The 23,699-nt window shown below is 41.5% G+C and overlaps 1 protein-coding gene across 1 annotated transcript in view; it reads left to right on the top strand.

Annotated features, from left to right (window-relative positions):
- LOC146854039 (echinoidin-like) overlaps positions 1 to 23,699 on the top strand; it is a 199,564-nt gene that overhangs the window by 15,042 nt on the left and 160,823 nt on the right. Inside the window, exon 2 of the mRNA XM_085650488.1 lies at positions 21,863 to 21,910. Coding sequence (XP_085506614.1) covers positions 21,868 to 21,910 — 43 coding nt within the window. The 5' untranslated portion in view covers positions 21,863 to 21,867. The remainder of the gene's footprint in view (positions 1 to 21,862; positions 21,911 to 23,699) is intronic.

Genomic DNA, 23,699 nt, shown 5'->3' with positions numbered 1-23,699 from the left:
AGTGTCCCGTATCAGTGACCTATCCCATTTCTTCAGCCAGACGGGTACTTAGGAGATCTTGGAACAAACTCAGGCTGGAAGACTTCCACCATTTTTTGTTGGTGGAACCCTTGGGCACATCGGACAATGTGGATGAAGGGTATGATCTCTTTTGCTCTTGGCTCACTAGGGCGCTGGACACTCTGATACCTATTGTATCAATTAAAATCAACCCCCGGGAATCTAGTCCCTGGTATGGCGGGGCCTTACGCGCTTTGAAGGGGGCCTGTAGACGAGCGGAGAGGGCATGGCGGAAGACCTATGGGGCGGACTTAAAAGCCGCTTATGCTGCTTCGGTTAAGATCTACCACCGGGCCATTTGTCGGGCTCGTGCGGCCTTCTATGCTGAAGAATTTCGGAACAGCACCAACCCGTCGAAGGCCATCTTCAAAGCGGTTAAAGATCTTATGGCCAAACGAACTATCCCTTTAGCCGAGAGCTCGGTCTCCCATTGTGAAGCCCTAGCCTCTTATTTTCTGGGAAAGGTCCAAGCGATCTATCGGACCTTCCCTAGTATTGGGGCTCCGCTGGAAAGTTCCATCGAGACATTACGTCAGTTTACCCTGCCTTCATTCCCCCCCCTCACCGCTGATGGGTTTGACAAACTTGCTTTGCAAGTTAAATCCGGATCTCCATCTGATCCGGTAAAGCCTGCTCTCTTCCGAGACCAGACCTTTTTGGGACGCCCTGTGGTGCGTTCCCTTGTCAACCTCTCCTTGGAGTCGGGGGTTGTTCCAACTAAATGGAAGCAGGCGGTAGTGTCTCCGATTATTAAAAAACCCTCCCTAGACCCGTCTAAGCCTGAAAGTTTTCGCCCCATTTCGCTGCTACCGTGGCCGGCAAAGTTGACAGAGGCCCATGTCAATCTAGCCCTGTCGGAACATCTTGCCCGGACCAATGCCCTTGATCCCACACAGAACGGTTTTCGTGCTGGTCACAGCACGGAGACCGCTCTCCTCGCAATGGTGGAACATCTGCGTGCTAGGTTGGATGCGGGTCAGACGGCGGCGCTGATATTGTTAGATCTCAGCGCCGCCTTCGACACTGTATCTCATGGCATCCTCCTGCATCGGCTAGAGGAGATTGGTGTTCGGGGTCTGGCGTTGCAGTGGTTCCGCTCCTTCCTGGACAATCGCTCCTTCTGTGTGGCCATGCCCCCCTTCTCGTCCAGTTTTCAACCTCTGGCCATGGGGGTTCCGCAAGGGTCTTCGCTAAGTCCCACGTTGTTCAACCTTTACGTGAGACCGCTGGCTGATGTCGCGAGGCAGTGGGGCCTTACTTTGGTCTCATATGCCGATGACACTCAGCTGGCGGTTACTCTTAGCGGAGATGTCCAGCTAGACGCCCCTAGGTTTCGCTCTGGACTGAAGGCGGTGGCTTGCTGGTTGACAGAAAACTGTCTCCAGCTTAATGCCACAAAAACAGAGGTGATGGTTGTTGGGAAGGGAGTGGAGCTCTGGGGTGATCAGTGGTGGCCTTCCGAGCTGGGCCCCACTCCGACCCCTGTGTCGGAGGTGAAAAATCTGGGGGTCTGGTTGGACGCCGGCCTTACTTTCACAGGACATACTAAAAAAAACGGCAGCTTGTTGTTTCGGCCTATTAAGAGGTCTTAGACCAGTCCTCAAATACTTTGATGCCCCTACCAGACAGCTGGTAGTCCAGGCTACTATCATCTCTCGCCTGGACTACGCTAGCTCTCTTCTGGTTGGGACGAATCATGCTTACAGCGGGTTCAAAACGCTGCGGCTAGAGCCATTGTTGGCCTGCCCTGATTTTGTCCTGTGGCGAATGTTCTTCGTTCCTTGCATTGGCTCCCTGTAAGGAAGCGTATTCTTTTCAAGGTCCTCTGCTTGGTTTTTAAGATACTAAGAGGTATTGGCCCTGAAATCTTTTCCAATCTTATTTCCTCCTACGTTCCCACCCGTAGCCTCCGATCTCAGGGCCAGGCCCTTGCTGTGGTCCCCAGATTTAGACTCTGTCGGATGGGGGGTCGTTCCTTCAGCGTGAAAGCTGCTCTAATCTGGAACTCCCTCCCTGTGGAAATCCGACAGTTAGACGATCTGTTTTCTTTCCGTAGAGCGATTAAGACTTTTCTGTTTTAGCTGTCTATCTTGGGCGTTCTTGTTTTGCTATGTTGTGTTCCTCCTTGTCTGTGCGCCGGGACGCTCCTTCGCTGGAGTAGCTGTGCGCATAATAAATTAACTTAACATAACATAACATAACATAACATAACATGACTAAAGTTTGACTAAGATTTGCAAAATACTCACCTTGTATTGCTGCCGGGGAGGGAGATGGTTTCTCTGAAGACATCACTCTTGCTACAGACCTAATTGTGGAGGAGAAATGCAATGATGCCATGGTAGCATAGGAGTGTTCATACAGTAGTTGCTTGAGTGCAATTCTTCTGGACAAGATTGTTAAGGTTTCAGAGGAATACTAGTAATGTTATTCCTCAATAATACCAATGCTGTACCTAATCTGTTTGTGGAACGGATGTTTGTCCTGCTACCCTTGATGTGCATTGTTGTGTCTGAGAAGTGTTCATTTTGTAAAATAATAAGTGCTGATGACCATATTTTTCCCTGAAACTTACAGATTGCCCAAAGCCAAACTTTTATAATTGTGATTCCACCTCGTGCCTCTTCCATCCATCCATACACTTACAGCCCCTTTCTCTCACTTTTGACTCTTTTTCATCCCTGATTTCTTACATTGCCACTCTTTTTGTATTATTCTCTTCCCCTTTCTTAGCCCCTTTTCTTCCTTTTACTTTCTTGCCCTGTATCAGTGACTACTGAGGAAAAATATGTTCCAGTCCCCAAGAAATAGTGCCAGTGGGCCCCCTCTTGAAACCACCGGCTAAAATTAAGCACTGTCTGTGAGCTGAGAAATACTCACACAGCAAATATTCACAATATGCCAGCTCTTTGTTTGTGGGTATCTTGCAATCATCACCATTGTTATGCATTGTGTGAGAACTGGAAGCTTCACCTACTACACTTATTATGTGTGTAAGGGATGGTGCACTGTGCATGATTGTAGTGTACCTGCTTGCTTGGCATTTTAACTGTAGATGCTGGTAAGTACGTGCACTGTAAATGTTTTTCCTCATGACAAGCATTCACTAACTTTACCTGTTCATAGTCAGTGAAATGAACAATGTACAGGCTTCTACCATGTACCATACTTGCTTCATTCCTGTGTCAGAGAACATGCACTGTGGATTTTTGACACAGTTAGTGTTGGTTGAGTGTAGGAAACTCTTGCAACTGTACCTGCTATGTGTATCAGTGTACCATGTACTGAGGATGCCTGTACAGTAGCTTCTCTGTCCATGAATGAAGCCAGAATGGTACCCGCTCAGTGTCTTAGTTAACACCACAGATGATTGTACTGTTCTTGCTCATGAGAGAAGTGTGAAATGTGCATCCCTGACTGGTACTGTACTATAGTGTACCTGTTGTATGTGAGGAAAGATTCTACTACAGGTGTTTGAAGGGTTTACACTCTGTCTGAGATGGTAGCTTGTACTACACATACCTGTATTATAACGGTTCTGTGTGAGCAAAGCATGCCTTCTTCGTCACTGCTGTAGCTCGTCTGTCAGTATAATGGAAACTTTCACTGCTCCTCTTACTGTGCATGTTCTGTGTATGAGGGTATTAATATCTTGTTTCACCATATGCCTTCAGCAACCTAATGCCAATAACAGCCACTGCTAGCATTTTGATGTCTTTTCCACCTGAGATAATACTCTCATGAGATTCTGGAAGTATTACTCCCACCATGCCACCATGCCACCAAGACTTATATTGCTCTCCCATAAACCACTTGTTCAGCTTGTCTTGGCATATTTAGTCCAAACTCCATTAATTTACAGCAACTGCGCTGCTTTGCTCTCCTTCATCATATATTTTAAAGACTCCATGTGCTACACTGGCAATAGCTCTGCTATTCTATCCAATGATTTCTTACTAGTTCTTATGGTGCCATACAAAACACTTCCATACATTACCAATGAGCACACTTTGTATGTCCACAGCATAAATGAGCAGTTACATTTACACTCCCTCTTCTCCTGTTCCGCTTCTGCTCACCTTTAGAAGAACTCACCACTCCATAATGCAAACATGTAATGATGAGCTGCTCACCTTTATATGATCTCACCACTCCATAGTGCAAACTTTGATTTCAAATGTTATACTTTATCAACCATTACCACAGAAAAGGTCAGTTTAGTATTTGCAAATCCTATTGGCGATCCTGACAAAATATCTTTAGTGAAATTCAAGTATTTGGTCAGTTGTTATATCAGTTCAGGGAATGGTTGAACAATTGCAAAACGTTAATTGGTTAACATGAATAATGATAAGGCCCGGTCAACACGACACAACATTTTCATCTTTTGTGGAGAGTTCCATAATTATGTTGTGGCAAATTAAGGATAACCAAATATAGAATTGCTAGAATAATGTTGATGTAACATGTAGCCCCAGTGAAATTATAGAACACCTAAGACATGTAGTGTCACAGCTTGCATAACCTCCCTTCTCCAACATACCCCCATTCTGTATAAAAGCCTCACTTTTTGCCCTTTCCTTGCATCACCATCACTCAATTCTCCAGGAAGAACTATAAACTTTTCTCTATGACTAATGCAGAAATAGCTTATAAGCTACAGCAGAGGGACCCTGAGTATAGGAATATGTGAGGAAAGTATCAGGGAAAAATTCTATATAACAACAAAAGGGACTTCCTACACCTATATACTTCAATTTAAGGCAGTGCGTCCATATGAATAAGATAATGCCCACAGACAAGGTGTACAAAAAATATGACTAATTCATTTATTAAATTTTTTCATTTTTTGTGAGAGACAAATAATTGTCCATTTTGAATTGAAAATAAATTGAGTAAAATACATATCAGATATCAACATTAGACCAAATCATCATGTCAACAACAAAACACACCATCATGACATAAATAAGTAACAACAAAACACCATACAAAACTAACAGCAATAAGGAAAAAAATCAAATGGTGCAATACAATTTTTGTTAAAAAGACAATACATCAGAAAAATACAACAATAAGTAAACACCAAGACACTATATACAGGCTCCTTCCTCAGGGCGTATAAGATAGGTCTTTCAAGCGACAACACGAACTGTACACATTTTCTTGACCACCGTCAAATGGTGAGGGAGTTGACAAGGATTCAAAATTTTCAACCGTCGGTCTGTGGGCAAAAAAGTAAGGGTAAGTACATATGCTAAGTATTTATAAAGGTATAAGGCTGGAATACAAGGAGAATAAGATGAAAAATAAATAACAAAAATTTTAAAAAAAAAATTATTTTTTTTTTGTTTTTTTGCGTGGACAGAAAGTGACCCAAGAATAGGGGAAATTATTCAAGATGCACCAAAGAAATTCAAAGTGCACAGCAAAGGAAAAAATAGTGCACATGAAAAAGGATCATAGAGATAATAAGAATGCCCATCACCTCTGTGCGCCAGTTAAATAAGTAAACCACCTACTTGAAACATTATTCTTTCAGTAAAGGCATCCGAACTGAGATAACTAATACCAATTTGCTTTATACAGCTATAAGGAAAAAATGAAAGATAAGTAAAACAAACTAAGGAATAGCTAAAAAGAATTGTTCGCTGTATATATCACTAATTTAAGTAGTACTTACTACACTAATTCGAATTTTGTATGCGAATGAAGACATAGAAAGTAACAAAGGATTGATGAATTACAAACAGTCCTAAGAGTATACAATTTCATACTCTGAGCATAATGCAGTAGAATAACGCGTTCACCTGAATAAATGTCCTAGATAACCTCACAGGGACCTAAAGATATTTAAACGGGAATGCCGTCCATATGTTCCAGGGTATAGACTCCTTGTGTGGAAATAATCGACAGCCAATCGTCAGATTGTATTCCAGCCTTATACCTTTATAAATACTTAGCATATGTACTTACCCTTATTTTTTGCCCACAGACCGACGGTTGTAAATTTTGAATCCTTGTCAACTCCCTCACCATTTGACGGTGGTCAAGAAAATGTGTACAGTTCGTGTTGTCGCTTGAAAGACCTATCTTATTCGCCCTGAGGAAGGAGCCTGTATATAGTGTATAGCTCCGAAACGCGTGTTGGCGCTTGTCTTGGCGTTTACTTATTGTTGTATTTTTATGATGTATTGTCTTTTTAACAAAAATTGTATTGTACCATTTTATTTTTTTCCTTATAGCTGTTAGTTTTGTATGGTGTTTTGATGTTACTTATTTATGTCATGATGGTGTGTTTTGTTGTTGACATGATGATTTGGTCTAAAGTTGATATCTGATATGTATTTTACTCAATTTATTTTCAATTCAAAATGGACAATTATTTGTCTCTCACAAAAAATGAAAAAATTTAATAAATGAATTAGTCATATTTTTTGTACACCTTGTCTGTGGGCATTGTCTTATTCATATGGACGCACTGCCTTAAATTGAAGTATATAGGTGTAGGAAGTCCCTGTTGTTGTTATATAGAATTAATGCAGAAATAGCACCGCTCTTCCACTCAGATTCACATCATCTTTATGGCAATAGTCTAACCCTCTTGATCATGAAGTTCAACATTGTGTTTTAACCTTAGTTGTGACACTAATGTGTTGAATTGAAGGGTACTTTAATCCAACATATTTTCAAACTGCAGATCTAGTGTTTCCTTACTGCATGCTTGGTGACTTAAATGTTTTATATTCATCCCTCTTTGCCCCATGAGTCTGAAACTAATTTGCCAATATTTACATTGTGTTTTATTTATATGAATGAATACATTCCATATTTATTGATTCATTATTGATTGCATTACACTGTGATCAATGCACCCTGCTAACCACGCTTTGCAAGAAATTAGGTATGGTTCATTGCAAATTAAACTCACTTAAGTAAGCTTTTGCCAGTGACCCATGTTATTTACAATTCCACGCCAATTCAATCAATAATCTAAATACCCAAGAATGATTCCAAGGCACAGGTGCTCTATTTCTGGGGTTAACAATTCAAAAAATCCTATATCATAAAATTGCTTTTCACTGATGTGGGATAAGCACTCTGTTATAAGTTAGAGTATTCCATTTTTAGCCGAAAGAAAAATTAAGATTACATATCTGTTCAAACACAATTGTACAGTTAATCAAGTATGAGGATGCTTGTTTGTATTCAGAGTATTATTCTTTATTTATCTCTTGAAAGGTGAATGACTACACAGCCAACATGTTTCATTCTGCAAACAATGGGACATCTTCAGGGCTGATACACATAAGTAAACTATGACACATGTTAAAATAACGTTTACTGTAATTTTAAGATCAGGACATAACAGACAAATACTAAAAATACAAATTGTTAAAATCATGCAAACTATAAGATACATTGAGCCACAAAGATTTGAATCATTATTTTAGGGCACATAACCCCTCCCAAAACAATTGTGACCCTAAATGTAAGCAAGATATGAGACAGGTGCAGATTTATGATGTAGTGGTCAACTAACGTATAAGTAATTTGTTATCTATATTGGTACCCTTCTCTGCAATTTTACATTGATGTCCATTTCTTAAGTACACTTCCATTCTTTTAATTCCTCATACTCTGAGATTGGCAGGTATGCATATGGATCTTACAAGATGCAGGGCCAAACACTTTGAACAGTCATGTTTTGTGTAAATATTTTTTTACACCTTTATCTCAAATATTAATTTCGGAGTAGACAGTTGCAGTTTGTAAACCTTTAGATCCTATATAAAATTAAGTACTAATATTATTCTATTATAATTGCCTAGTCTAATGCAGTATATAAAAAACAACAAAATGCATAATCAATCCTTTTTTCACTTAATTATTATTGTGTGGTAAATAATTTTCCTTTACCGGGACTGAATTTGATACAGAAACATAATTAAATAGCTCAGTAAAATGAGAGGCAGAATCCGTGGTATTAGAGGTTCGGAACGGGCTTTATTCCAGAGAACGATTATAATCGGTTGCTCCAAGTTCCATCACCACGGAGGTTCAGGAAGTGAAGTACCTACATTATTGACATGAAATGACTTTTATAGATCATACATTACAATGAGGCGAATACAGTAGGCGTAACAATTGATAAGGAAAATGACGAATATCATGCGTAACCGAAAATGGGTGTAATAAGGAGTAAAAAGGAACGTAATTGGTTATGATGTCATATATAGGTGGATCTATAAGATAATACTTGGCATAGATGCGCGCGCAGCAGTATGACGTGTGATTGACGTGTAACTAGGGGGTGAAGGGGACTTGACATTTAGCTCCATATGTGGAGACGAAAAGTCTGGAGGGTCAAGTCAACCTAATCCCAAATCATATCTAACATCCTATGTTTAAAGAACTATGTTATCCATAAAGAAGGACTCTCGAACAGAATCTATTCTATACTGACTGTGCGTGCGTGTACAAGCGTCTAAGTGTCTACACTAAATGCGAGGGCAGGAATCTTCCATAGTAACAGGACTATGAATTACTTGCATAAGGGCAGAGAAGCCGGGCTTTTTGCTCGGTGGCCGGGAGAATGTTTATTTAAACTACTAGGCAGGAATGCATCGGCTGAGGGGGAAGCAGATAACTCGAAGGTGAAATACAGTTCTTGGCAGAGAATAGGCTGATGTCAGGCTTCGTGAGCCGCGCAGAGAATGAGACAAAGTTCATGGTCACAGATGCAGGCTCAGACTGGAGCTTTCAGAGGCAGAAGGCAAAAAGAGTTTGACGACAGAATCAGGGCCTACTTGCCTGGACTGTAAAATGGCATAAGTGAACCATATAAAGGCGGTGGCCTTTCGTACTTAGGAATGGAATATCCGGCCTATTCATGGCGGATCTGACAGAGGACATGTTGACGGTGGACGCACATGTATTTGCGTCTTCATAACTGGAACTGGAGGGAACATACATGTACTTGTAACATGCACATAGAACCGTTGGGGTCCAAGATAGGGGACATAACTGACCAGAAAAATCCATATTTCCACATTCCCTCCTTGTCCCCTACTTGCCCGTCAAGAGATATCAATCTTCATTAATCCATTGATCTGTTCATATAGCATCATTTGTTCTTCTTTCTTCTTCCGTGACGAATGAAATCTTGGTGGTGGAATGCACGAGGTGGTACACAGACCACAGATCGCTGGTCCACATTGTAGACATAGACAGCAGCTGAATAGTATGAGAAGGCCAATCCCTAGGAAAGATAGAACTCTCCATCCCCAGGCTGATATCATACTCCAAAACCAACTGGACCAAGTCCAAGTGCCTGGGTTCTGGTGTATCTGATTTACAATCTCATGAAGGCGAGTTATGGCTTTATATACTGATGGCGAATTTTCTGGTATGAACACGCAGCAGCTTGATCCGATGACCCTACAAGCTCCGCCCCTATCAGCCAGGATGACGTCAAGGACAAGACGATTTTGAAGCACAACAATCCGCATAGCAGACTGCTCTTCCGTTAAATTGCCTAAGGCGGAAATAGTCTCATTCACTACTGCTTCAAGGGTTCTAGTTAATCTACGTATCAGTTTACTATTAGTAACAGTACCTATATAAGGAAAGATGCCTTTATTGAAATCTGTGTATTTTTCCCATGCTGTTTCAGTGTAATCGACAATAGGGAGATCTCTCCGCTCTCTGTTGTGTACTAAATGAATATTTCTGTAATAATCAGGAGGAGCAAGGAAAACAGGTGGCAAAAGGAATGCAATGTAGCAGGTACCATCCCAATCTGGAGGTAGACGCATATATGCAGTCTGACCACATATAAAGTAGGAGTGGCGATAAGCTCTGAACGAGGATTTGCCTTGATCACTGAATTCTACTGTAGTAGTGCATTTACTATGGCCCATATGTATGGAACCAACCTTTCTTACACACAATTCACCCTTCGCTGGGAATACTGACATGGTGGGTAAGACTAGTTCAACTTCGGATACGACATTTAGAATCATGAGATTAGGTGTAAAATTACCTAATCCATATACTTCATTTTCTAGATCAGTTCCTGTTCGTTTGGGGCGACCCTCCTTGTCAGGGTAGCAGACCTTGAGTAAAACTAGGTTCAGGTTTCCCCATACCCACTGATCTTGGTAAACTGCTGTGTCTGAGTCTATGGAATTGATTAAACTAAACCATGCTCCACAGGAGCCATTATGTGTAAATGGGTGCGGAAAGAATGGCAAGACTCCTTCATAATTCTGATAGGGAGGGAGCCGGCCACACACCCAACAATTAGTGGCATTACTAGTCTGATGGGAATGATGTAACATACTAATTAAAGTGTTATTGCGCAGCGCAAGTCTATAAGACAATTCATGCGGGGGTAAGTCACTAAAAGAATGTTCTGCTGTAACATTGTAAACGTTTCTGGCAATAGGGTAATATATGTGCAACAATATACTTGCAGTAATTATTAAAAGACTCAAGAAAAACAAGATTATTAATGTCACAATGCAATGGCTACGCAGTGATTTACAATACGCCTGTCGTTTCATCATTTTTCGCGACTGTCCATGATTCAGGTCTAGAGGATACATGTCAGAGACAGATTCAACCGCTTCACCTAGGAGAGGACTTAAACAATCGAATCGTCTGACGTTCTAGGCCTCAATTTAACTTTGTAGAGTTCGGTTTCAGTCTTTTCAACCAAAGGAAGTTTTGAATCAGTCTGTGAGGGAGTGCAGGGCACAATGTCTATATCCGAGGATTGTCCATGAAATTTCTTGATATGACTTGAATGAATCCAGCCCTTGCGGCCCTCGATCTTCACGGCTGTTCTTGTGGTCAGCAGAACCAACTTGGGTGTCTTCCACCTGGGCTCCAGCTGAGTCTTTCGGTCGAAATTTTTCACAAACACGAAATCCCCCGGGACTATGTCATGGGGTTTCACCTCAGTGTTGTCGGGAAATGCTGCAGCAACCTGTGAACGACAAGATTGTAGTGCAGACATCAAGGAAGCCAAGTAATCTGTCAGCATATTACAGTCAATATCAGTTATTTTGCGTGGTATAGGCGTCCCCCACATATTTGGTGGTCTGCCGAAGATCACCTCATACGGGGATAGCCCTGTTCGAGAGTGTGCTACCATTCTCATGTAAAAGAGTGCAACTGGTAATGCTACTATCCAGTCGACACCTTTCTCTCTGCATATTTTGGACAGTCTGATTTTCAGTATCTGATTATGTCTTTCTACGAGACCTGCTGCCTCGGGGTGTCGAACACAGTGGAATTTCCACTGATATCCTAGCAGAAGTGAAACATGTTTCATTAATTCGGATGAGAACGGCTGGCCGTTATCTGAGTAGACAACACGTGGTAAACCGTATCGTGGGAAGAATTCTCGAACCAACTGTTTGGCAGTAGTCGGGGCAGTGTAATCTGAAACCGGGTATGCCTCCGTCCAACGGGACAGAGCGCAGACAACTACGAGAACATATTTGAATCCTCGACATCGTTCCATCTGGATATAATCCATCTGGAGGACTTCAAAAGGGTGATCAGGAGGATGAAATCCACCCTGTTCTACGGGAACACTTTTTCCTGGGTTGAACTGGCAACAGATCATACAGGTACGGACTTTTTGTTTGGCTGCTGCTCGTAAATGTTTATTGAACCAAATGTGTTGAATGCTGTCTAGCATAGCTTTTTCTCCTAGATGTGCTGGACTATGTATAGTGTTAACTATAACTTGGACCATTGAATCAGGAAGGAACCATACAGACCTTTCCTTCATCATCCATCCTTGGTCCGTTTGGATCCCTCCTAATTCAATCCATTTCTTTATTTCGTCTGGTGTAGCATGTGTCTGTATGTCAATTACGTCAAGAGTAGGATCTTTAACTGTCATACAATGTGTCGGCATCGGGACTATTGTCTTTGTCATGTCGGGGGTTTGAGTTTGAGCAGTCTGTTTAGCTGTTCTGTCGGCTAAATCATTGCCTTGGGAAATGATATCAGTAACCTTCGTATGAGCCTTACATTTCATAATTGATATTGCAGTAGGTAGATGTATTGCATCTAATAAGGCATGAATGAGGGGTCCGTGCTGAATGTGGGCACCGTGGGAAGTTAAATAACCTCTCTCTCGCCACAGCACGCCGAAGTCATGTACAACTCCGAATGCATAACGTGAATCAGTGTATATGTTGACTTTTTTTCTTGTGGCTTGAATACAGGCTTGTGTCAGAGCGATGAGCTCTGCGGCTTGAGCTGACAAAGTATTAATACGATTTGTTTCAATGACTTCTGTATCTGTTGTGACTGCGTAAGCAGCCACTAACTCTCCTGTACTTGTTCTCATACATGAACCATCTACATACAACGTCAGGTCTGGATCTGACAATGGGACATCTGTCAAGTCTTGTCTGGGTTTTGTCGTTATAGTAATAACTTCAATACAGTCATGAGCTAGTGGGTCTGTTCCGGTTACTGGCAAAAGTGTGGCAGGATTCAATGTGTTACAGCGTCTGATTTCTATATGTGGCTGAAACAATGTAAGTTCATACCCTGTAAGTCGCGCTATAGTCAAGTGTTGTGTTTGCGTTCTATTTACAAGGACTTCTACTGTGTGTGGTACTTGAACTGTCAATGGATGTCCTAACACTATGGCATCGCTTTGTCTGATTGCTAAAGCTGTCGCTGCTACTGATTTCAGGCACGCAGGCAAAGCCTGAGCTACGGGATCCAATGTACTAGAAAAATAAGCACATGGTTTGTGTGCTCCTGCTTGTTCCTGTGTGAGTACTGACAAAGCAGTACCTTCGCGTTCTGTAACAAAGAGTGTAAACTGTTTTCTGTAACATGGCGTTGCTAAAACAGGTGCTTGACATAAAGCTTTCTTTAGGCTTTCAAAAGCTTGTGTATGTTCCTGAGTCCAAGGGAGAACAGTCGATGTGGCTGCCTCCTGGGTTGTCAACTGAATGAGTGGTTTTGCTAGAAATGCATATTGCGGGATCCACTGTCTACAATATGAAGTGAGGCCTATGAAAGCCCGCACCTCCTTTTGTGTCTTGGGTATTGGCATGTTAGCTATTAACTGAATGCGGTCTGGTGTAAGCTGCCTTCCCTCCTTGGACAGCGAGTGTCCAAGATAAATAACTCGCTGGACACAGAATTGCAGCTTAGAAGGGGACACCTTGTGCCCCTTTTCGGCTAGAAATTGTAAAACTGTCAGTGATGCTTTTTCACATTCGGGTTCGCTTCGGGCGGTGATCAGCAGATCATCGACGTATTGAAGCAGAGCAGTGTTAACTGGCATGTGGATACTGTCAAGTTCTCGTTTCAGTGCTTGGCTATAGATGCTGGGGCTTTCTGTAAATCCTTGAGGTGCGCGTGAGAATTTAAAGCTACGTCCATTTAAACTAAATCCGAATAAATATTGGCTTTCCGGATCTATTGGGACGCTGAAAAAGGCATTCTTGAGATCGATTACAGTAAAGAATGTCGCTTCGGAATCAATAGCTGTCAGTAATGACGAGATATCTGGGACCACAGGGAATTGTGGCACAATGCATTTGTTTAACTCGCGCAGATCAATAACCAATCGATAGACTGGCGGTGCCTTCGGATCTGTTCGTTTGAGAATCGGAATTATTGGTGAATTACATACATTGGAGTCTGTTTCTACAACTACTCCCTGGGTAATGAGCTCGTCAATGATTTGTAGTAAAGCCACTACAGCATCTGGTGGTAACTTGTATTGTCGCATTCGTGGTAGCACCACTCCTGCCTTTAATGTAACTCGATATGGTGTAATATTCATGCAACCAACATCAGTAGGGCCTTGTGCCCATAGACGTGTAGGTAAAGTCTGCAGTCGGGGATCCATGTCTCTAGATACATAGTGACCTTTAAAATCACGTAAAAACAATCTTACTCCTTCCGGAGAACAACATATTATAGCTCCTAGAGCTTTTAATGTTTTTATTCCTAACAGGTTTTCTGGACATGATTTAGTAAGCAATAAATCTGTAGTTCGGGTCAGAGGTCCTATCGTAAGTGGCAGAGGTTGTGACACTTCATTAACAATAGGTTTTCCTGAAAAACCAAGGGAAATATTTTGTGAGCCTGAGAGGGGTGCCCCTGGAACTTCACTACGTTTTATAGTTGTTCGACTTGCCCCTGTATCGAGTAAAAATTTTCTATCTTGACCTAATAATTCACTGTGCACATAAGGTCCTTCTTGATCTACAGGTATCTCGATAAGGGGTAAGTCAACTTCCCTCTCTAGGCTAGTTCATGCGTAACGCTGATACTCAGGATATTCATACTGTGCGGTCTGATACATTTGTCGTGCTGTTGTCTGTGAAGCAGCAACAGGCAACGGTGGTGCAGCTGGCACAAACTGTATTGGCTGGTGTGCGGCTGGCATGGCCTGGGCATGCTGCAGAGCTCCTTGTTCATTCTGATCTTGTCTAAGTGGCCGTGATCTTTCTTGTGTTTTACCTATGGCGATATTATGTTTTAAAACTGGACAATCGTGTACGTAATGACCTGGCTTTTTACAATAATTGCATGTCCCTTTTACAGGTCCTGCTGAATCGGAATGTGTCATACCCTTTTTATGTCCTTCAGCTGGAACTGTCTGGGAAACTAACATTTTCATTTTCGTGTCTTTCATGCGTCTGTGTTCATGTTCTTGTTCCTCTCTAATTCTATTGTGATGGTACTGTAACATTTGTAACATTTGTGATGGAGTGTTACCTTGCCAGGTACTCTCGAATTTTAATACTCTATTCTTTACTGGTGGCAGGGCATTTTCTACTAATTTTGTTACAAACAGATGTGGGTATGATTCGCTACTTGCTTTTATGCCACTATTTATACCAAAACATTTTTCAAATCGGGCATAGTAATGTGATGCTTTCATCTTGCTTCTGTTTACAGGCTGAAATTGTACCCCAATCTTCCTTTTTCGTAGTTAATAAACGTGGCAGTACCTGTACTAATAAACCTGGTAATGCCTTAGTTTTATCCCCAAGTCCTGCTCCTGCAGTTCGGGCCTTTTCTTCCGCTTCTAACACTGACCATTCTATCTTTTGGTCTCCTACCTCCCACTCTTTTTCCTTGAGTTTCTCATAAATGCCAGCAGGCATCAATACCTTTAATATTGTCATAATGTCGGGATAGGTATACTCTCCCATGAGTAACATGTCTTTAATTTCTCGGTGAAAACCCGCTGGGTCTTTGTCATGACTGGGTACCACTTTCTTCATTTGTAACAATTCTATTTTCGATATGGGCGTATATACAAATACGCGTTTAAACTCATTGTCCTCGCCCTTTATTGGGTGCACTTCTCGTAAGGGATTCTGTCTATCCATGTGATACGTGGTTCTTTCCTTGACGGGCAATGAAACATGTTCTGAACATACAAAAAGAATATACTGTTTTCTTGATTCTAGAATTTCTTTAATTAATTTAGTACCTGCACCTCTCCATTTATTCATAAGCAATTCAGTCAATATGTCAGGTAAGGGACCAGGGTCCGAACGCTGACTCCGATATAGTATAATGAGTTGTTGAATCATATAAGTCCCAGCTAACCTCTGTTCATCTGGGGTAAGATTCAAGAATGTGCGTACTACTGTATCATCACTATATTTTCCGGGACTGTCCACCCAATGGACAGCTGCCCTGGCTAAATCTTGTTCATCCATAGAATCGAGGAAATGATAACCCCTTCGTTCTCGGAGTAATTTGTCAGCTGTTTGGAACGAATGCTCGTTAGACCTTATATGGACTATGGATGTTGGGAAACCCCTGTTATTGTCTGGACATATCGGGCGTATCGGGTCAATAAGACATCTATTACTATTACAAGATCTTCTTTTACCTACATAGGCTATAGTTTCTGACTGTCCTGTGGGCGGTCCTGACCCTTCTTCCTCGTTTTGTTCGAACTCGTCTATCTCTAATCTCTCTTCGTGTAGGCGTTCTATTTCTTTACGGATCTTTCGGCACATGGCTATTATACAATTTTGTTTATCATGCCTCCCTTCTGATATATTCTGGCTCCATCTTGTAAGAATTTGCATTGCTTCCGGGTCTACCCCCGGTCGGTCTTGATTTCTGATCACACAGTTTATGAGGAAACGTAACAGTTCCCCCTGTATCTCTACTTTCTGGTATTCCATAGCTCTGTTAACACATTCTGGATCTCGCCCTGTTTGGACAAAATGGTATATATTATCTAGATGCGCAGTCATTCCTGGTAACTTCCCTAAATACACTGCGGCTCGTCTGATACGCAATGACGCCAGGGTCATTTCGTCCTCTTTACCGGGCACAGGGTCATATCTGCAATCTATAAGAAGTTCCTTCAACGTACGGGCACTTATGAGTTTGGGTGTACGTGAATGTGCTGACTCTTGAAAAGTAAGTTTATTTATTCTGGGTGGCGTAGAAAAGATATTGGTAGCACCTCCCGTGGCCCCATCTGGGGTGTCGGGTGTGAAAGGATTCGTCGGACGTGACACAGCAACTACAGGTGTGGACACAGCTATAGAAGTAGCTGTAGGAGCGGATGCAGAAACAGATGTGCTTGCCAGAACTTGTGACTCGATTTGTTGCTGTAGGGATACGGGTGCCGGATCTTGGCGTTGGACCTCCCTGGTATGCGGTCTATGCGGGGCGGAATTAGCATATTCGGGAGCTGCGTCATCTAAATATGAGGAAAGAAAAACGTCTTCTGCGGTTCTAGGATGCCCCTTAGGATGTACCTTTATTGGGAACAATGGGGGTGGCAAGTTTTTTGGTATTTCCGGGGTAGCCTTAGGTAATCCTTCGGCCAGAAGGGGATACATACCATTCATAAGGGCATTTCTTTGTCTGTCTACTTGTTCTGTTTTCACTCGGATACCTTCCTCAATTAATAGATTTTCTCGAACTTTATTGGAATTCTCTTTACTCTTCTCTTCCTGTCTACGTGCTTTTTCTGTTCGTCTATGTGATTCTTTACGCCATAATTCAATGGCATCTTTCTGTGACTGTCTGACTTTCCTTTTCCATAACTCTTCTTCTACTTTCATGATGCACTCTGCATCCCAGGTTCCCGCTGTGGGCCACCTCTGACTTTCTGGTAATTCCTTGGTGTAGTCTACCCATAAATCAAGAAATAATATGGCGTCTAGGCCGTGTTTATGATACATGAAGTACCCTGGAGTGTCCCTAGGAGGAATGGGAACGGCTTCTTCGAGTACCCCTTTTCTTGTAGTGATCTGTCTTAGTTTCGAAAAGAACGGCATATTGAGAACTGATCTTATACTTGATTTTGACCAACTGACCTGATACTTGATTTTTGAACAGACTTAATACAATAAACACAATAATGAACAGTCATTCATACCACAATATACAGAACGTACTTAAACACATTTAACATTAAACATTAAACCTTTAACTGAAACAACAATGATGATCGTCTGCATAACTAAGCACCAAGCTTAATTCTTTGACAATAACTAGATACTTCGGAATACTTGATATACTGCTAAACAGTACAGATACACTGCTGAAACAGTGCAGACCGGATTTGTGTACCCAAACCCGTCTTGACCGGCACAACCTATGTGCACGTCAGAAATGCCTCCCCAGCAATGGTACTCACCGGGTAGCTTCGGAAACGGAAGGCCTCGGTAACTTGAACTTGAACTGGACTGGACTCGACTCGACTCGTCGGACACTGGGCTTGACTTCGGACTGGTGGGTCTCTGTATACCTCGGATCTTGCTCTCTCAGCTAGGCTCTGGTCGGGATACTTCGCACTTCTCACCGCCTCGTCTGGGTGTTGATCGCAGTCTCAGTCGCCCCCGCTTGACCGGAGGGAGATACAGGAAATCCTGCTGGTACGCGTTATTGTCCGTCCAGCTGTGGCAGGAGACCGGGCCTGCAATGCACCGCCGGCGCGTGAGATGAGAAAGTGTCCCTATTCGGGCGCCATTCATGTGGTAAATAATTTTCCTTTACCGGGACTGAATTTGATACAGAAACATAATTAAATAGCTCAGTAAAATGAGAGGCAGAATCCGTGGTATTAGAGGTTCGGAACGGGCTTTATTCCAGAGAACGATTATAATCGGTTGCTCCAAGTTCCATCACCACGGAGGTTCAGGAAGTGAAGTACCTACATTATTGACATGAAATGACTTTTATAGATCATACATTACAATGAGGCGAATACAGTAGGCGTAACAATTGATAAGGAAAATGACGAATATCATGCGTAACCGAAAATGGGTGTAATAAGGAGTAAAAAGGAACGTAATTGGTTATGATGTCATATATAGGTGGATCTATAAGATAATACTTGGCATAGATGCGCGCGCAGCAGTATGACGTGTGATTGACGTGTAACTAGGGGGTGAAGGGGACTTGACATTTAGCTCCATATGTGGAGACGAAAAGTCTGGAGGGTCAAGTCAACCTAATCCCAAATCATATCTAACATCCTATGTTTAAAGAACTATGTTATCCATAAAGAAGGACTCTCGAACAGAATCTATTCTATACTGACTGTGCGTGCGTGTACAAGCGTCTAAGTGTCTACACTAAATGCGAGGGCAGGAATCTTCCATAGTAACAGGACTATGAATTACTTGCATAAGGGCAGAGAAGCCGGGCTTTTTGCTCGGTGGCCGGGAGAATGTTTATTTAAACTACTAGGCAGGAATGCATCGGCTGAGGGGGAAGCAGATAACTCGAAGGTGAAATACAGTTCTTGGCAGAGAATAGGCTGATGTCAGGCTTCGTGAGCCGCGCAGAGAATGAGACAAAGTTCATGGTCACAGATGCAGGCTCAGACTGGAGCTTTCAGAGGCAGAAGGCAAAAAGAGTTTGACGACAGAATCAGGGCCTACTTGCCTGGACTGTAAAATGGCATAAGTGAACCATATAAAGGCGGTGGCCTTTCGTACTTAGGAATGGAATATCCGGCCTATTCATGGCGGATCTGACAGAGGACATGTTGACGGTGGACGCACATGTATTTGCGTCTTCATAACTGGAACTGGAGGGAACATACATGTACTTGTAACATGCACATAGAACCGTTGGGGTCCAAGATAGGGGACATAACTGACCAGAAAAATCCATATTTCCACAATTGTCCAAATGCTGTGTTTATTTGCTTTTTTTCTATTCATTTTTTAAATGATTTCCAGTGTCAAATTAACTCCAGCAATGATCATATTATGAAAGATCCAAATACCTAATATCTAATATTCTACCATACGTTGGTGCTCAAAGTAAAAGTCAAATGTTTGTTATTGAGATTAGCCATATCAACAACTAATATATAGAAAACTGCATTCAAAATACACAAATATTTCCATGCAGACTCTGAAAATGAACCAATTATACAAATAAACGAATAATCAAAAGTCCACACAAGAATGCTATTGAACAAAGGTATATTCCTCTCCAATAATATAAACATCTCAATTATCCACCCATTTTTCATGATGATATAGGTTCACTGACAATTATGGCACCAACAATATTTCAATCAACTGTATTTGTATTTCCATACCTAAAACTCAGAGCCAAGTTACAGCATCATGGTTGTGTGCAAAAAGAGTGCCATGATCCCATTCCTATAAAAGCCAACCAGAAAGTAATTTCAATAAATCCAGCCATATTGGGCACTTGTTCAATATGTACATTATACCAGTGGCCATCTTGGAAAAAGAAAAGCTTGTTCTTTAGAAATATATAATAAACAAAGGAGGCCATTATTGGGAAAACGGTTTGTTACTGTTATTCTAAAGTCAGCTCCAAATTTGAAGCACAGTCTAATATCCAATCCTACAAGTGATAACTATGTTGGGCACGCAAGTAAACAAAATCATGTCAGCAGCCATCTTAGAAGAAAAAAACTGTCAAATACGTACAAAGGTTCAATTTGCTTTAATTGCCTCATGTAAAATGGCCCATATTGTGTCCATAGCTCTCTTAAAACCATCATTAAAAAATAATGAAGTGAAAGACAAATCAATGTACTTAAACACCAATTGTGCTTGGTAAACAACAGTTGGAGTAAATGAGTAGAGATTTTACGACCTTTTCAAATGTGTTCAGCCACTAAACGATTACTGCATCAACAAAGCACTCTAAAATTATAGAATTCTGTTTCTATTATTACAAATGCCTAGGAACCAACTGCCAATCAACTTAAATTCCCACCTTGTAGGTGTTAAAGATAGATTACATTGTCTGTGTGTTAATTCCCTATCTCTACTCTCGGTATTACATCAATGCCATGGAAGCGGACTCAATCCTTATCTGTCACTTTACACTTATGTGATATTAGAGATATGAGACCTCTTTATCGAGCCGGGTCCTCACATGTTCCGTAATCTGACACCTTGTCTCTCTGGTGGTTCTACCAACATAGATCTGGTCACAACTACTTAATCTGCATCTGTCCTCAGTGGTCCAGCTCAATTTGCACAAGCACTACTCCAGTTTCTTGAACATGGCCACAACCTCCTGTATTACTACAAGTCAATGATCATGATGATTGGCTGCCATGCAGTGCCTTCCCATGAAGGCACCACGTTAATTCACTTAACCCACTGCAGACAGTTGTATCTGTAAATGTTCTAAAGTTTGAGAAAGGCCTCCTTATCCGCCCAGTTCTTAACTATTAAATTATTTAAAGATGTTCTGTGGCACGACGTTTGTAAAGATCAAAGTTGTATGATTGTTGTCATCTTCCTGGGAGTGTATTATTTTAATGTTTACCTATTTCGAACAAATATGGGTCGGTTTTAATTCACTAACTTGCTCTAGAAATGTATGTTAGCAAGAAACAAGCTGAATGGATACACATTTTTATGATGTTTATAAATAGTAATTAATTATAGTTTTAATCAGTGGAATTGTTATGTAATTAACTAACTTCAACAATAAACTTGAACTTGGTAATGCCCACAAACAATCACATAAATCAGACATATGGTCTGACAGTTTATAAACTGCCTTATTTTGTGATCCTGCTTGAAAAAGGTTGTTTTATTTATGCCCTATTTACAACCTTTGCAAGTTGTACAAACAAAATCTGATAGTTGATCTGGCATGCAGGTTCTCTAGTTAAAATGGCTATGTAGCTCACAATCTCTTTGATCAATCAATGATACCTTTACCAACTTTCAATGCACAGGCAGAAGTCTATGTCAATCTAAAGACCACAACTGTTTCCAAGTAGTCACCTATGGCAATCTTCTTCTTGGACATCCCGCAGATACCCTCTCACGTACTTTAGGCAATCCAGTTACACAACACTAGCCATTCCACACATATCCCTTTGGAGCAATAGACATGCTCCCTCCTAGGAAAGTGTTGCCTCCTATCCATCTCTCAATTACTGTCCACGTCAGCTTCCAAACTACGTAAGGAGATTGGGTTACCTGTCTGTTCATCATTCGGTAAGCTTTAGGCACTTGACAAGATAAACAAACCCATCCTTTCAGGCTCTTGGATACTTTTGCATACTCCTTGCTTTAGCTTCCTTTGGTTTGTTTATGGCCTCCTAACGTCTTGGGAAGGAATCTGTTTGAGATGAGATTTCACTTTAGCATATTGTTGATTCAATGGGAAATATAGCAGATTAAGCCTGCTTTGCATGTGTTTCCTTTGTTAATGTGTGGTGAAGGCTGACTAAAATATATTAAAGTACTTTATTAATCTTCCTGAGCAATCAGAAAAACAGCCAATTTTTTTTTTTTTTCAGAAGCCATGAAAATGTTTGGAATTCTGCTTCTCTTCTTGATAATAGAAGGTTTGTGATTTATGTTTTTCATAAAATGAGTGTCACTAGTTGCATTTTCCCGTAGGTATTGAATTGTCTACCCATGTAGCTATTATTTTCATTTAATAGTGTCATAATTGACAATTACATTTCCAAATTGTATTGAGCCTCAGGGGAGTTTGCATATCGTTTGTTTTAATTATGGATTGACTTGATAGTGAGAAGGGAAATGCCAGAAGGGCTCCAAGTTGAAAAGATAGGGGTTGGGGCATTAAACACTTTGAGAGATCTTGCAAACTTAAAAATGGTAATGTAATGTATGCCGGCGATGTAGAGCACATTTGCACATGGACATTAAATACATTCAAACAAAGTAAATAAGATAGTCACTAACCTTGCTGCACATCCTCCGCGTCCACTCCAGGTGTTCTTCCCTCTGCCAGCAAGGGCCCCAGACAGCTCCCCTAATCAACCCTGGATCTGTTCTCATGCTGTTAACCAGCATGAGAGAAGTACCAGGATTGGGTGGAGCAGGCTCTGGCCACGCTCCCAAGGGCACTAGAGGTGCTTGCTCTCAACCCAGCTCTATAAGGCAGTGGGTAAGAAAGGTTTACAGTGCATGTGTCTGACTGACCGTCCCAAGACAGCCGGCCAAAGTGGCATGTACACCTTAAACTTACGTTTCCATCTCACCACTCCTCCATGCTGCTGCCACTCAGCAGCAATGACCCTGCCCCGTCCTGACACTCATCTTGGGACGCAGGTTAGTGTAAAATAAAATGGTAATAAATTAACTATATTCCATTTTTTTCATTCCTCTGGGATATCCTGGGAGTATTTTAATTAACAGAGTGATGCTCCCTCCCCTGTTAACCAGGACTTTTTCCATGTGACTCTTGACATGTCTTACCTGCCAAAACTTTCCTCGGTAAAATAGTGATGCATATGGTAAATACGAGAAAACATGTAAGTCCGAATCACTGATTAGTCAGAAACTGGTGTTTATTTGAATTTCTCTGACTACAAAGTGGGAGGATTTTCTAAAAGTGGCCTAGATCACTATCTTTCTGAAAGTAAAGGCTGTGAGACATCTGCTTTGTTTCGAACATGCAACAACATCTAAATACCTATTATAAGTTATGCACATAAATTAAAAGATACCAGCAATTAGGAAAGCGTAAATGAATTCTTGAAGTGTGATGAAAATAAAGATGATTTTAATAGGATCAAAACAAAAGAAGATGTTATAGCATTAAATGTTTGCTGAAACCCAATTTCCATACATTATTGCTTGTGCACTATATAGTTTTTCCAGTGTATAGATTAAGTGGGCATTTTAATGGAAAATGGGCTGTGTGTAAATGACGATGCATTACCACAACGGCCGTATACTGTAAAAGGTACACTTGCCCTATTTGCGCCATGGCACCCCTCTCCAAAAGTGTGCCAGGTGCAAACAGGGAAGGGGCACCATATTGGAAAGAATGCGCTGCTACAAACTGTTCTGAGGGCAGCACATTCAAGTGAAATACCGAACTGCTGCTTTAATGCCACTCCATGTTTCACAGTGCTGATGACAACTCATGAATGACAGCACCCACCCGGCTATACAGGGATGTCAGGGGGGTCCATAGGGCCCCCTTTTTCCCCTCCAGAAGGCTGATTTTTGGAGGCATACTGAAAGTGTGGCATTTTTTAATGGCCCACCTTCAGTGCACCTCGTAAGGGCATTTTTTGCCTTGGCACCCATGTTCAAAAAATGGCACTGTGCAGAGCAAAAGCGATTTGCTAACTTGCATGTGGCCACACCCACGTACAA

The sequence above is a fragment of the Triturus cristatus genome, chromosome 4_1 (genome assembly GCF_964204655.1).
Source record: "Triturus cristatus chromosome 4_1, aTriCri1.1, whole genome shotgun sequence".
In the NCBI taxonomy this organism is placed as follows: Eukaryota; Metazoa; Chordata; class Amphibia; order Caudata; family Salamandridae; genus Triturus; species Triturus cristatus.
The sequence above is the reverse complement of the archived record's forward strand: the minus strand, read 5'-3'. Positions and strand labels throughout refer to the sequence as shown.